Below are 15878 nucleotides of genomic sequence, written 5' to 3'. Positions count from 1 at the left end.
AGTTCTTTTAATCTAGACTTGCAAAACGGTGCGCAAAATTTTACCAAACATTAATTTATTAATAATTAAACTCTTGAATCAATAATATATATAATCTTTCTTTTATACATTATTATACATTACGTTCTTCACATTTCAAACTGTAGCCATTTCCCTCAACACAAACACACGCGCACGATTTCCTACAGGTGTTTCGTCTGCATTGCCAACACACCTTTGATGACCACACTGATACTAGAAGAATCCCTTTCATTCACTCAATTCTTTTGATCTAGACGAGAATTACATTGAAGATCTAGATGTAGAAATAAAACTTTAAAAAAAAATTATAACAAAAGAAAGTTTCGTACCAAAAAGTGCTCAGAGCAGAATGAAATGGAAATAAATACTAAAGACATTTACATGTAAAGCTTTCAAAAACATATTGGGTTGAAATTGCGAATAAAAAATAGTTTTAAATTTAATGGCTGCGGTTTAGATCCTGGCAATGGCGTAGTTGTTCTATGTATCCAAAAAGTAATATTAGATTATTTTATCGGCAAGGGGGAGAATGAATGATTATCAGAGGTTTCATTTCGTATTTCCAAAGAAGGATACAACTAGGCAAACAACTTTGTCATAAAGAAATCAAAGTCTTAGAGCTTGACGTTTTGAAAAGTCCAAAAGCCGCGAGCTATTTGGGATGGAGTTCAAAGGTCAAGAATGTTTCAATTCACCAATTTCATAGGCGACAAATATATCTCTGTATGCATGCAGTCTACAATTAATCTAAAATTTGTTTACATTGTGATGTGTATATTACATAGGTATATTTTAAAAATCTTGATTTTGAAACTATGCATATAGAAATCGAATTCACAATGTAATTGAAGTATGCACACTCCATAGCGCTACTTTTATGCCTATAGCTTGCTCAGAGCGCTTTGGTCCAAGCTCAGTTGTTGACCAGTGGGGAAGGGGGGTGGTGGGGGAATCTAGGATAAGGTTTTTCCGTGCTGCCTTCAGGCACTCAATAAATACAACTCTGCCCGATTCGGGTGTCGAACCTCGAGCGAGCCCCCTTCATAGGTAGCCAAGCACTTAGCCTCTCGACCACGCTTCCCACTACTACTAAATACCACATATTCTTAATTTATTTTTTGAAACTTGATATTTCTTAGTATGAGAAAGGATGCAATCTTAATCTAAAGAAAATGATGTAATGTGTACAGAAACACTGCACAAGGTGTAACAAATTACTAAGGAGACGGCGAACATTTTTGGTCTAGATTCTAAAATGTTTTAGATGGTAGTAAAAGTTTGAATAAGGTTAACATAATGTTAAACAGCTTCGTAATGTGTAAAAGAATTTAAAGTCTAAGAAGAAAAACATGTTCATTTAATGTAAACTCTATTTCTTATTTAATAAACTTACATTTGAATATATGTAGTAATCATGGATAAAATGTCATAATCATTCAAATTTAAAATAGAATAGATACTCATTTTACATATGTGTAACAATATTGGGAATTGTTTGGAGACTGTTGTTGGGGAGGGGTGGTGACATCCTGAGCCTACCGCACCGGGTGACACCGACCCTAGTGACGCCACTGTGCATGGGCAGTTGCAACAATCTCGTATTTGTTAGTGAAAATGTTAAGGAAATAAAGACTTAGTCAAACACAAATTGTGAACTGTAATTGCCATGTCAATGAAAAACGATGTGCCCATCCAACCCTAATCAATCAATCAGTCTATCTATCTATCTATCTATCTATCTATCTATCTATCTATCTATCTATCTATCTATCTATCTATCTATCTATCTATCTTATCTATCTATCTATCTATCTATCTATCTATCTATCTATCTATCTATCTATCTATCTATCTATCTATCAGCGCTAAATGTCTCGGCTTCAATTCCGATAGTTTATTTACATCTATCTATTTACATTAAAGAGTAAGGCGCCAGTGGAACATTAGAACTGAAGCTATATTTATTTCTTACCAATGTTGTCAATAATATAGCCAGATTAAAGAAATGTTGTGTAGCCAAAAAAAAATTTATTGGCTTTGTAAAATGTCCTTTGAACCGAATTAAAATAAAAATTGAAATCACTATTAAAATTCGCAAGACGAAGTGACAGTTATAATATATTTATCAATGCAAGGGAACTAAATCTACTAAACGTCTATAGTAGTTCTCCATGTTGAGTTGACATTCCCTCCCTTGAATTAAACGAAATAACATTTTTTTAAATAAGGGAAAAATATTTCCAATAAATAGTGCATTTAAAAAAATGGTACGTGGAGGTACACACACACACACACGCACAAATAAAAAAATATATAATTCATTTTAAAAACACATACGAGAAATAATGCTTTCCACTGGGCGATTCATGCGAAGATGATAGGGATACTAAATTACTAATCCTGTATCTACTTTTAACCTCAAATCATTAACTCGAGAAAAATGTTTTAGCTGTACAGGTGTACACTTTCAAAAAGAATTTCACCGGAATTTATCTTAAACAGCACTCCCTTTCAATATTTGGCATAATAAACAATTAATTTATCTAGAGGACATTAAAAACCTTCCTTTTGACAAAGCTTATATTAACTGACTCTATCTGTCTGGTACACATTCTATATGAACTGACTCTGTCTGGTACACATTTTATATGAACTGACTCTGTCTGTCTGGTACACATTTTATATGAACTGACTCTGTCTGGTACACATTTTATATGAACTGACTCTGTCTGTCTGGTACACATTTTATATGAACTGACTCATGTCTGTCTGGTACACATTTTATATGAACTGACTCATGTCTGTCTGGTACACATTTTATATGAACTGACTCATGTCTGTCTGGTACACATTTTATATGAACTGACTCATGTCTGTCTGGTACACATTTTATATGAACTGACTCATGTCTGTCTGGTACACATTTTATATGAACTGACTCATGTCTGTCTGGTACACATTTTATATGAACTGACTCATGTCTGTCTGGTACACATTTTATATGAACTGACTCATGTCTGTCTGGTACACATTTATATGAACTGACTCTGTCTGGTACACATTTTATATGAACTGACTCTGTCTGTCTGGTACACATTTTATATGAACTGACTCTGTCTGTCTGGTACACATTTTATATGAACTGACTCATGTCTGTCTGGTACACATTTTATATGAACTGACTCTGTCTGTCTGGTACACATTTTATATGAACTGACTCTGTCTGGTACACATTTTATATGAACTGACTCTGTCTGTCTGGTACACATTTTATATGAACTGACTCATGTCTGTCTGGTACACATTTTATATGAACTGACTCATGTCTGTCTGGTACACATTTTATATGAACTGACTCATGTCTGTCTGGTACACATTTTATATGAACTGACTCATGTCTGTCTGGTACACATTTTATATGAACTGACTCATGTCTGTCTGGTACACATTTTATATGAACTGACTCATGTCTGTCTGGTACACATTTTATATGAACTGACTCATGTCTGTCTGGTACACATTTTATATGAACTGACTCATGTCTGTCTGGTACACATTTTATATGAACTGACTCATGTCTGTCTGGTACACATTTTATATGAACTGACTCATGTCTGTCTGGTACACATTTTATATGAACTGACTCATGTCTGTCTGGTACACATTTTATATGAACTGACTCATGTCTGTCTGGTACACATTTTATATGAACTGACTCATGTCTGTCTGGTACACATTTATATGAACTGACTCTGTCTGGTACACATTTTATATGAACTGACTCTGTCTGTCTGGTACACATTTTATATGAACTGACTCTGTCTGTCTGGTACACATTTTATATGAACTGACTCATGTCTGTCTGGTACACATTTTATATGAACTGACTCATGTCTGTCTGGTACACATTTTATATGAACTGACTCATGTCTGTCTGGTACACATTTTATATGAACTGACTCTGTCTGGTACACATTTTATATGAACTGACTCTGTCTGTCTGGTACACATTTTATATGAACTGACTCTGTCTGTCTGGTACACATTTTATATGAACTGACTCTGTCTGTCTGGTACACATTTTATATGAACTGACTCATGTCTGTCTGGTACACATTTTATATTAACTGACTCTTGTTTTTCTATTTCATTCAGGGCCACCACTTCGCCTAGGGCCTCCAATAACCTAAGGCCGGCCCTGCTTAACCCATACGATTTGTTTTCTCTTCAGACATCATGCCCTCCGGTATTAGTTTGCTCTCCTTCCTTACAATGGAGAGTCTTGCAGGACAACTCTTTGGCCACATTAAAAAAAAAACGAGCAAAAACTGTCCCTTATCCAACGATGGAGAGAGCTTGTTGCCACATGCACCGAACGGCTCGGGAGGATTTCAATGAAATTTAGTCTTATTGACATGCATCACTGTGAAAAGTGCTCTTTAATGTGTCTTTCTGCCAGCTCAACATTTAAAATTTCTTTACAAAGATAACTTGTTGAACATGCAGGCATATGTCATGTTAATAAACATCCTTCGTTTGCTTAATAATAAGGCTTGTCTTAGAGTCCGAAGATGAATGAGGAATGCAGTATTTCCAGTGGCTACGCAGCCCCGGCTGTGAGCTACACGTCTTCCACATCCAGGGCAAGCATAACCATTGTCCGCCGGTGATCGATTAAGACTATCTTTTCGCAGCCTAGTTCTGTCCTCGGCAGCGGATTTTCTTTCGGTCTCAAATGTGTATACCGCGGCCTTGGTCAGTGAACTCCAGCTGTCTCGTTCTGAGGCCGCATGCAACCACATCAGCTTAGCAAGTTGGCGCCGCCTAAGCTGGTCTGGTTTCTGTGGGGCACCTCTGTTACTTCGACCACCTTTCAGCTCATTAAAAAAGACTGCTTTCGGCATACGTTCGTCCCCCATACGGGATACGTGCCCTACCCAGTGTAACTGTCGGACCATAAGAAGTTCCTCTATACTGTCCATACCGGCGTTCGCAAAGACATCGCTGTTTGTAGTGCGGTCTTGCCAACGTATGTCCATGATGGAGTGCAAGCATCTTTGGTGAAAGCGTTCAAGTAGTCTTAGTTGCTTTCTGTATAATACTCATGTCTCAGATCCATATAGAAGGGTTGAGAGAACCACTGCTTGGTAGACAGTTTGGTTTGGTAGTGTAAGTGTCTAGATTACATGCAAGTATTTCTTAGATCATCTATCCTAGAGAGTGTTTATACAAATATATCCCAAAACGTTTTGAGCACAGTGCGCACGAAGCCTGAAACCGGAAGTTTCGTCATGAACTAGCTGTGCTTTGGACTTACATTCAGAAAGACGGTCAGTATTTCAGCAGAAGGCTGGGCGATAAATTATCCATAGCCATCGTGGAGCTTCCTTAGCTCGGCCAATCCATATATTTCTTTCCACTAGACGGCGCTATCCAGAAAGAAATATTTTTGACCGAGTCAAAATGTCAGAGAAAGCTGAGCATGTGAGTGGAATCGTCCTCCAGCCATTATGGAAGACGCAAAAGCTGGATTGGGTAATCTAAATGTTTTGAATTTAACGAAAGTATTAATCTATATTTATATTCAAAACACATAGATCTAGGAGTACCTTAATTAGGTCTAAAACAATGTTCACATTTCTAATTAATTAAAGTAAAAGTTAAAATGAATCATTTTAAAATAAAATAAAGTCACAGATGACAAAGTGTCATAAAGACAGAACTATTCAACCTTTCGAACATTACATGCTAATTTATCTACTTATTATCTTTCCTATACGAGTTTTAATATGAAGTCATGAAGTCTTTTTTTTTTTCGGAAATAGTTTTGTACTATAAATATATAGATCTACTTTCTGGAGATAAACGTTGATGAGACAGCTGGTTCAATCAGAAAACTTGTTTGAGGAAGCGTCTTGATGTTCAGTCAGAATTGAAGATTATTACATCCTAGCCCAAACCTCAGGATTTGGAGGCGGGGCGCGCGTGGTTTGAACACCAATCCATCAAGACGACCGTCTGGGCAGCATGGTATGGGTCTCTGTGTGGGCCTCAATGTAGGTTCAGTGTGGGCCTCAATGTAGACTCAGTGTGGGTCTCAATGTAGACTCAGTGTGGGTCTCAATGTAGGTTCAGTCTGGGTCTCAGTCTGGGTCTCAATGTAGGCTATGTGTGGGCCTCAATCTGGGTCTCAATAAAGGCTCAGTGTGGCCTCAGTGTGGGTCTCAATGTAGGCTCAGTGTGAGCCTCAACCTGGGTGTCAATAAAGGCTCAGTGTGAGCCTCAACCTGGGTCTCAATAAAGGCTCAGTATAGGTCTCAATATAGGCTAAGTGTGGGCCTCAGTATGGGTCACAATTTAGGTTCAGTGTAGGCCTCAGTATTGTTCTCAGTGTAGGTTCAGTGTGGGCCACAGTCTGGGCCTCAATGTAGGATCAATGTGGGCTTCAATGTAGGCTCAGTGTGGGCTTCAGTATGGGTCTCAATGTAGGCTTAGTATGGGCCTCAGTATGGGTCTCAGTGTAGGTTCAGTGTGGGCCTCAGTCTGGATCTCAATGTTGGTTCAGTGTTGGCCTCAGACTGGATCTCAATGTAGGTTCAGTGTGGACCTCAGTCTGGGTCTTAATGTAGGTTTAGTGTGGGCCTCAGTCTGGGTCTCAATGTAGGTTCAGTGTGGGCCTCAGTCTGGGTCTCAATGTAGGCTCAGTGTGGGCCTAAGTCTGGGTCTGAATAATAGGTGGAAGGGGCGCTAAGTCCTGACAATGGAGACACGACGTACTGATTTATGTGAGGGGACTCAAAACCTTTCGATTTATTTTTCAAGCGACAGAAACAAAAATATTGCGTTTTCATTGGAGTGAAAAATCCCAACCGTGTGCGCAGCGCAGCTGAAGTAATTGGATTAACGGGTTTCGTTTCCTTCTTAACTAGACCTTAACTAGACCTTAACTAGACCTTAACTAGACCTGATCTCTACTGAGTTGTGAGAAACTTTATCAGCATTCTTGTTGTTTTGTCTTCTTACAGACCGTCAGGAAGAATGTGTTTGAGAAATGTCCTTTGAGTTACACCATCTCACTGACCGACGACCGGAGTTTGAAGGGAAGACACCCGTACTCGTTTAGAAATGTAGGTTACTGGAAATTTTACTTTGAATTACTTCCTCGTTACTTGATAAGCCAACCTCTTCTCGGCTGGCAGTTTGGCCTTTCGACTTTTTTTACTAAATTTTGTTTGGGACAAACCGCAGGGCTAAAGAACACCTATTTTTGTTACAAAATTATATCCACTCACTCTGTTTGTCTGTCTGTCTGAATGGTACAAAGTTTGTACATGTTATTTCACTCAAACTCGGATTAAGCTGAAATTTGGCACAATTATTTCTTTTACATGAAAACACAATAATTTTTTTTTAAATTAACTAATTACTTAAATAACTATTGGTAATTCATTTTGTCCAAGGGAAAGAAATTGTACTTGACAGACGTGGTTGTATAATTAGAATTAGTCTTTTTCAGCTTTCTAGTGCTCTATCCCTCAGTGGAAATTTTTTTTACGCATTTAAACAAACTATCTTGTAAACATTCAAAAGGATACCCCCTTCTTCCCTCCCCCTTTCACAACTGATCCAGACAAATGATAGGACATTGAGATAGCTAAAAGCTAAATAAACAAAAACAATTGCTACACATATTTCTAATCGCCCGACTTTATTATGTCTAGGCCAATGGTACATACAATTACAAGATTCATGTTACATTAAATAAAATTGTTTAAAGCAGGGGTTCTCAACTCGTGAGTCGCGACTCCTTTGGGAGGTCGAATGACAATTTGTCAGGGGTCGCCTATGACCTTCGGAAATTGTGGGGGTGTCGTCTATTTTTCATCGCAATTTTTTGTTTTCCCGTTTCTAATGAGTAACGTAAGAAACACATTTGTACCATAGATGGTTGACATTGACATTGTTATACATGAAATAAAGGGACATTATACATTTTCAGGTCTAAAAAAATCATGACATGATGTGAAGAGTCAACTTAATAATAATAAAAAAATGTGGGGGAGACATATTAAGAACACTGATCTATTATCAGAGGATACTGAAGGGACTCTTAGCGAGCGTAGCATCAATGTGTGAAAGGAGACATATTTTTCCATTTGTAATTGCAGTATACTAATTATGTCGCAGCATCAATATTTTGAAATCACTTTCCGTCAAACGCGCTGTTAACTGCATTGTGGGATTGTAAAAGTTCTAGCAGGCCATGGACCAATGGAAACTAGTCATAGACCATCGTTTTACATTCATGACAAAACATCCCGGGAACATGGATCTTGATGTTACAGGTGAAAATGTAATGACTATTTCTGGATTAGGTTTTACTTCAAAAGTTCAAACAGGAACTGAAAAACTCGGATGTAATGAAGTTCTATCTGCCGAATGGATGAAGCCCCAAACTGAAACGTGCCAGTTTTGTTGATCCAGTATTTTAGTTTTAAAGCTGATGAAGTCAAGAGATTCAGACTTATCTCAGGTGCCAAATACCATCATCAAAACAAATTGGCCATTAAAGCCTATTATTAGTTGATTTGTCTATTGATATCATTGATCATGTAATTCAGAAAGTGATATCTTCTACAATTTCACTATTTATACGTGATTTTAAAGACGAGTTTCCTTTTTGGAAACCTGTCGAAACAACTTATATAGAACATTATTTAATTGACAAAGTTGGTTTATTTTTGAAAGCGTGAAAGTAATTTGAAAGATAATTGTGGAGCCTGCACATATGGTGCTCCAACTATGCCTTGAAGACGGTCTGGATTTCAACGTTTGGTACAGAATTACTCACCAAAATTCATCGAAAGTCAATGTAGGCCGATTATTCATGGACATAAATTAGCAACGAAGACACTGTCACAATAGCGATGCAGCTAAAGAAAAATATTCTTTCAATGTCATTTACAAAATTCTGTATCAGTTGTTTAGACAAATCCCGTTCTTGGATTGTGTTGCGCTTTCTTCTATGTCCAACAACAGCTCTTTAAGACTCCATTCAAAAAGAGACTTGATACTGAAAGTTACTTTCGTTATGATCTTATTATCCGGAGAATTCCTCATCCGGGGAAACAGAACCAAGCTCAACCTTCGTTCTGACGTTGGCGTGTTTGCAAATACTGTCGCAACAATATTTTCATTGCAAAGCGGTTCACTCTATTCAACATTGTACGTGATCCATGCCTAGCATAATAAACATGCTCGAGAAAAGTAGATGAATAAAAGTCATAAACGTTTTAAAAAATGTAAGCACAAAATTATTTTACACTAAATACAATACAGCTTTTGTTATGTTTAGTTTATAAGAAAATACACCATGGATGCACACCTACATTGTGATTACGATGATACAATATTAGCAAAATGAAATTTACATAGGTCTATGAAGGAAATAAATTTTACAGGTGGGGTCTCCGCCTTGTGGGGAATCGTGTTGGGGGTCACCGAGTTAAAAAGGTTGAGAACACGCTGGTTTAAAGTTTCAACTTGCACCAAGAATGGATGAGGAGAAAATTTCATATTAAATTGTGTTCGCGGACAAAGCCCCGCATATTTAGTATATAATTTATTGTCTTGATTCTAGTTTTGTTAGGTACAATAAATGATAGTGTCAAGTTTGAACTTGATCCGAGATGGCCGTGGAAGAAATAACGTGTTCAAATGTTGGCCAGACAGAGGGAAAGATTTGTCAATAGAGCAAGAGCCCAAGAAAAACGAAAGCTACAGTCACTAAATGATTGAGGCAGTGTTGAAGTTCTTCCCTACTGCGACCAAGTGAACAAATAAAAACAAATCTACATAGACCGACATTTCATAAACTTTATCAAAGAGTTACACTATTCCATGAGCGTAGAAGAAGTGGGTCATGGGGAGAGAGGGTAGTTCTCTTCCCACCTTCCCCAATAAAATATTTCACACAGTGTCTGCTTGGACGTGCGATGGACTGTCGTACGGACTTCTCTATGGTCACGGGTTCATCTCCTGCCCGCTGCCATCCCCATGTCGTCCTGCGGGAGGTTTGGACTAGGAAGTAAATTCTCTTCAACTTTGATGGAACATCCGAAACATGGAAAACAGTTTACAAAAAACAACGACAACAACGACATTTGCTTTTCTAGCAGCTGCTGGGCTCAAGTAATAAAGTCCAGTGAAGAGCAGATTTGACATTTCGTCTACTGTTGATTGATAAAAGAATAGCGGGAAATTGCGCTGCAGACACGGGTATTAGACTGTTACTTACAGACAATCCAGTCACGTAAATTGTTTGGTCTTTATTCCACTTTTGACAAAGCTTTTATCAACTTTGTCTGTCTCCCACACCTAATCTTGGATCAAGTTGAAACTTTGCACAATTATTTATTGGCGTAGACAAAGCATGAATCAATAAAAAAAAGCAATAAATTAATCAATTAATTACTTGATATTAATTATTTTGTTTGATACCAACATGTGAAAGTAATCCTTCAGTATTCACAGACATGGTTAACTATGTAGAGTTTTGTCCCCTTAAATAATTGTGCACTTTATTTCTCCCACACCCATTCTCGGATCAAGTTGAACATTTGAGCAATTATTGAGAATACCTCACAAAACATTGGAAATTCAAACAATTAACCAATTAGTCAATTAATTATTATTAATAATTAATTATTATTATTATTATATCGAAAAAGGGAAATAAACGTCTACATTCTTGAGTTATATAATTGTAAGTGCGGTGGTCTTTAAAAATGGATTTTGTATATTTCGCTTTTTAGACTTTAAATTAACGTTTCTTGGTCGGTAAGTGCAAGTTTTATTTACTTGTATGCATGTCAATATTTTCACTATAAATATTTTATTTTAGTCAACGTTTCTAGTTCAATATGTCAACATCAATGAAATAAGAATTGTACCATATGGAAGTATCTATTGAAACCCACAAGACATGTTATACGCATGTTATACCAAATAGTCCGTTAAATTGAGGATTTCTGCAAATTTTATTTGAGATTTTAGAATCCAGACAAGGACTGACCTTTTCAATCCAATCTGAAATAAACAACATTGATAATTGATATATTTTTGAGCGATTAACAAACGTTCATGTCTATGTTCTTAGGACATTATAATTCTGTGTTTCCAATTATTTTCAAGATTTTCTTTCATTTATATCAACAAATGTTTGAGCCTGTGAAGTGAACTTTGAAGTTCATTGGTTAAAGGGTGCATTTTTTCCCCAGGACAACCGGAAGGAGACAACTTACATTCTACAGAGGGAGCAAATTGGTAAGTCAATTTTACATTGTTTACATACTTCTGCCAAAACCTGCTGTCACAATTAGCTGTCACAAGCTGCTGCCACAATTAGCTGTCACAAGCTGCTGCCACAATTAGCTGTTACAAGCTGCTGCCACAATTAGCTGTCACAAGCTGCTGTCACAATTATCTGTCACAAGCTGCTGACACATTTAGCTGTCAAAAGCTGCTGCCACAATTCCCTTTCACAAGCTACTGTCACAATTAGCTGTCACAAGCTGCTGCCACAATTAGCTGTCACAAGCTGCTTAGACTAGCTGCTGCCGCATAGTGCTTTTGTCAGAAGTTGCTGTCACATATTGCTGTTACAAGCTGGCTACCATAAGTTGCGACCACAAATAGCTGAGATTAGCTGCTGTCACAAGAAGCAGCCACACATTGTTGTCAGAAGCACTTTCATTATATTAGTAAATGAATGGAATAAAACAACAGTGTTTTTACAAAGCGTATATCAACTCACTCTGTCTATCTATCTGTCTATCTGTCTGTCTGGTAAAAAGTGTGTACACGTTATTTCTCCCACACCGTTTCTCGGATCAAGTTGAAACTTCGCACAATTATTCATTGACATATACAAGACATGAATCAAAGTAACCAATAAAACAAATAATTACTGGTAATCAATTATTATGTTCAATAGCAACAAGGGCAACTAATACTTCAGAATTGACAGTTACGGCTAAATTTGTTGGGTTTAGTCCCCTTAAATTAACGCTATTTCTCCCTCTCGTATTCTCCGATCAAGTTGATCCTTTAATAAAAAATTTATTGTACCTAACAAAACATGAATTGATAAACAAAAATACCCAATTAGTCAATAAATTATTTTGTTTGATATCGAATAAGAAAACAAAATGTACATTGTTGGTAGAAATAGTTTTACGAAACAAACTCCCTGCCTTTACATGCGCTTTTTAAAAAGTATTTTTAAAAAATATTTTGCTTGTTAACATAGTTCATCTAGTCGTGCATATTAATCAGAGGCTAAACTCTATTAATTCACTGTTTTTTTTTTCTGCCTTATTCGGGCAAAACTTTGCATGCACTTATGAAGCTATGAATGGAGGAGCACTTGTAAGAATTTGTTCCATCATATGGAGTAAGAAATGTCCATTTATCTTTCTGTCTTTCTGAGTATTGTTGTATTGTAAAAAGAGGAAAGGCTTCCAAATTTAACAGCAAAAAAAAAAAACAAACAAAAAAAACAACAACTAAAAAACAAGAACTGAATATGCTAACTCTCTTAAAAACAAACCTTTTCTTTCTCCGGAAGTGACGTAACATAAGGTGTACTTTACTTAATGTCTTTGGTTGTACAACGGGATGGCTGCCTGGTCGTGCGGTTTGCACGCTGGAATGTCGTTCGGACTTATCGATGGTCCCGGGTTCAAACCCTGCCCGCTCCCATCCCCCGTCGTCCTGCGGGAGGTTTGGACTAGGAAGTAATTATCTTCAACTCTGAAGGAACATCCGAAATAAGTAAAACATTTTACAAGCACTTTTTACAATTTACCCAGTTCTGAAAGCAAAGCAGTTGAATTGTTAGAGCGTACTCTACACACATTGTAATATGCGTGTACGATATTGCTTAAATCGTGTCGATGCGCCATACAATATAAAATCTAAATCTTGTCAACTGCCATCAATATGTTCCTAACCCCGGGCCACCTTTTTCGCTTAGTGCTCTGAGTTGCAAGTAACAATCCTGTTTTTGACCAAATAATATCTATTCTTTATTTCTAAAAACACTGTTGACGGATTACTTTCAGAACGCAATAAGGATCGACCCACTATCCCACAGAGATATAGACCTCCCTACAACAGGAAGCGCTGGAACACCGAGCTCACAGGGAAACAACTTCTGTCAAGTCTTCCTCCCATCAGGACTGATCCCCCCTTTGTTGTGCCGTTAGATTGATACGATTTACGTATGGACACTGGCTGGCGTGTGTGAGCTTGTGCAGCTATGATTGGAGGGGAGGGGGTACATATGTTTGTATATGATTGTGTTTGATTGTTGAACGATGATATCAGAAACCACGTGATGATTGTTAGTCAAATGATGTCAGCAAATTATTTATAGCACAACATGTGATGTCATTGTTTGGATTTCTAAATTTAGTAACGTCTTGAGCATGGAGTCTTAGATATTTGTGTCATAGCTTGACTTTGAGGTCCAGATGTGTTTCATCACAAAAACATTTGAGTAGCTGCAAGACTTTTGAATAGATCTTGACTACAAAGAACGAAACGTACACGACGCTAGGGCTGCTTGCTTGGCTGGTGAACTTCAATAAGTCAAGCACAAAAACAAAAGCGCATAGACTCACAGTTGAGAGGGTTTATAGATTAAAGTCAAAGCTGCTACTTAATGCAAAGAATTTCAATTTGAAGGAACGTTTGGTGTGTCTGTGAGACAGGGGATACAAGAGAAGAGAGAAAAGTGTTTTGATTTCCTGGAGCTGTACTACTTTTTGTGTGTTAATACATTGGCATTGACCCATAGACCAATGGTCACCAAACTGCTGCCCCTTGTCAGTGTGATATGGAAGAGGGAGGTAGAGAATAATTTGCTTTTGTTTTAGAGAAATTATGCCGATTATTTTATTATTATATTTGAAAATCGTTTAGAAACGCGGGTCTGACAGCAGGGCCTGCCATAGATGAATTGAGAACCTCTCAGATCAACAGCGCCATGTTTGAACTAAATCAATGCTCTTCCTTGGCTTAAACTTTTGTGTTTGAACATGATCCTAACGTTGGATTCAAACCCGAGAACATTTGGCTTGACGGAACAGGGACGTCACGTTGGAATCATGAATTCTTGCAGCTTCTCATCAACACTTATAGAGTTTACTGATCCTCCACCAAACATTCATTTGAAAATGAAATACCACTGTGTGTGTGTGTTTGTGTTATGTGTTTGCTTGTGGTCTCTTGAGTGTTGAAAGTGCACATAGATAGGTGCACATAAGCCTGGTTTGGTCTTAACTTCATTAGTTCTGGGCGAATTCATTATTGCGTGAGGCTGTTGATGAAGTCTGATGTAACAAAATAGTATATTATTGGTTGGACTATTTTACATAGATATGGTCGTTTCAGTAATCTTTCTGTGTACATTGTCTGGTACTTATACAGTGCTTTAAACGTGTACATTGTCTACTATTTATCTACACTTCAATGTCCCTATACAACAATTGATGACATGTACACAGTTGTTGTTTTTTTTATACTTATATTGTACACGGACTAAAGAAATAGACACGGAGTTGTGTACACTGTTATTTCATTTTGTTTTCTTTTGTTTACTATCAAATTATTGTTTACTTGCAAATATTATCTACTGTCGAATCTCGTCTACTGTCGAATCTCGTCTACTGTCAAATCTCGTCTACTGTCAAATCTCGTCTACTGTTGAATCTCGTCTACTGTTGAATCTCGTCTACTGTTAAATCTCGTCTACTGTTAAATCTCGTCTACTGTTAAATCTCGTCTACTGTTGAATTTCGTCTACTGTTAAATCTCGTCTACTGTCAAATCTCGTCTACTGTTGAATCTCATCTACTGTTAAATCTCGTCTACTGTCGAATCTTGTCTACGATAAACTTGTTGCTATTTAAGGGTCTGACAGCACGACCTTGTCCAGATTGGCCACACCTCCATCACGCACTCCTTTGTTCTGGAGAGGAGCCATGGAACAGATCCTCCTTGTTTGCCCCAGATACCAGGATATTAGTGGGAAATATTTAAAATAGAGAACTTAAAAACACTGCTCCGTAATGTCTATGTATAATAAATACTGGGGCCTTTATCGGAGAGTTGGGGTTAACAACGAAAATGTGATTTGAGATAGGGCAAAGTCATTGTGAATATATAGATATTGACAACAGATTTGTATTAAATTTCATAAATCTTTACTATTTGAGCTATGAATGGACCTTATTTTTAATAACTTAGGTTTAAAAATATAGCTCTTGAGCTATAAAGGGGAAATAACCCTTGTGGGATTATGGGCAAGACATGACCTAAATTGTGCCGATGTTCCAAAAACCTAAAATATCATATAAAGGCTTTGCAAAGCCTTGGACCATGGCCCCCAAAATAGACACTGTCATCATGGCTTCACACAACATAAATCAAGGCTATGGCACCCCTGTAATAATGCAACGGGTGCCGAGTCACAAAGAAGTGACTGGCAACACCATTGCAGACTCCTTGGCCCACCAGGGATGGCTAACACCACCTACCTAGCAGGCTGCAAGTTTCCATCATGCTCTGGCTTTAATTTAAACAAAAAAGAAATGGAAGAGTGGTTTGAGTGCAGGAAAAAGTCCCAAAAAGCCCGCAGAGTCTCGGAGCGCATGAGGCTCCCTGACCGCCTTTGATGGAGGCTGTCCAGGCCTGAGTAAGCTATTATAACACAGTGCAGGACAGGCCGCTGTCCTGTTGGCTCATATTTCTCACGGCTATGTCCAAACTATGACTCAATGTGCCTCCGCTGC

The 15878-nt window shown here is 37.6% G+C and overlaps 1 protein-coding gene across 1 annotated transcript; it reads left to right on the top strand.

The window, feature by feature from the left end:
* Window positions 1-5296: 5296 nt before the first annotated feature.
* Window positions 5297-14652, top strand: LOC106074743 (uncharacterized). The gene is made up of 4 exons (XM_013235579.2): window positions 5297-5556; window positions 7047-7148; window positions 11301-11346; window positions 13146-14652. The coding sequence occupies exons 1-4, from the start codon at window positions 5485-5487 to the stop codon at window positions 13292-13294; spliced, it is 369 nt and encodes a 122-aa protein (XP_013091033.2). The 5' UTR covers window positions 5297-5484; the 3' UTR covers window positions 13295-14652.
* The last annotated feature ends 1226 nt before the right edge of the window (window positions 14653-15878 follow it).

Source organism: Biomphalaria glabrata, chromosome 6 (genome assembly GCF_947242115.1).
Source record: "Biomphalaria glabrata chromosome 6, xgBioGlab47.1, whole genome shotgun sequence".
NCBI lineage: Eukaryota > Metazoa > Mollusca > Gastropoda > Planorbidae > Biomphalaria > Biomphalaria glabrata.
The sequence above is the reverse complement of the archived record's forward strand: the minus strand, read 5'-3'. Positions and strand labels throughout refer to the sequence as shown.

What these genes read in the sequence shown, in the direction of transcription:
- LOC106074743 (XM_013235579.2), top strand. Translation starts at nt 5,485, where the DNA reads ATGTCAGAGAAAGCTGAGCATGTGAGTGGAATCGTCCTCCAGCCATTA. An exon ending in AGACGCAAAAGCTGGATTGG is followed by an intron (nt 5,557 to 7,046) that starts GTAATCTAAATG and finishes GTCTTCTTACAG; the next exon opens with ACCGTCAGGAAGAATGTGTT. An exon ending in TCTACAGAGGGAGCAAATTG is followed by an intron (nt 11,347 to 13,145) that starts GTAAGTCAATTT and finishes GATTACTTTCAG; the next exon opens with AACGCAATAAGGATCGACCC.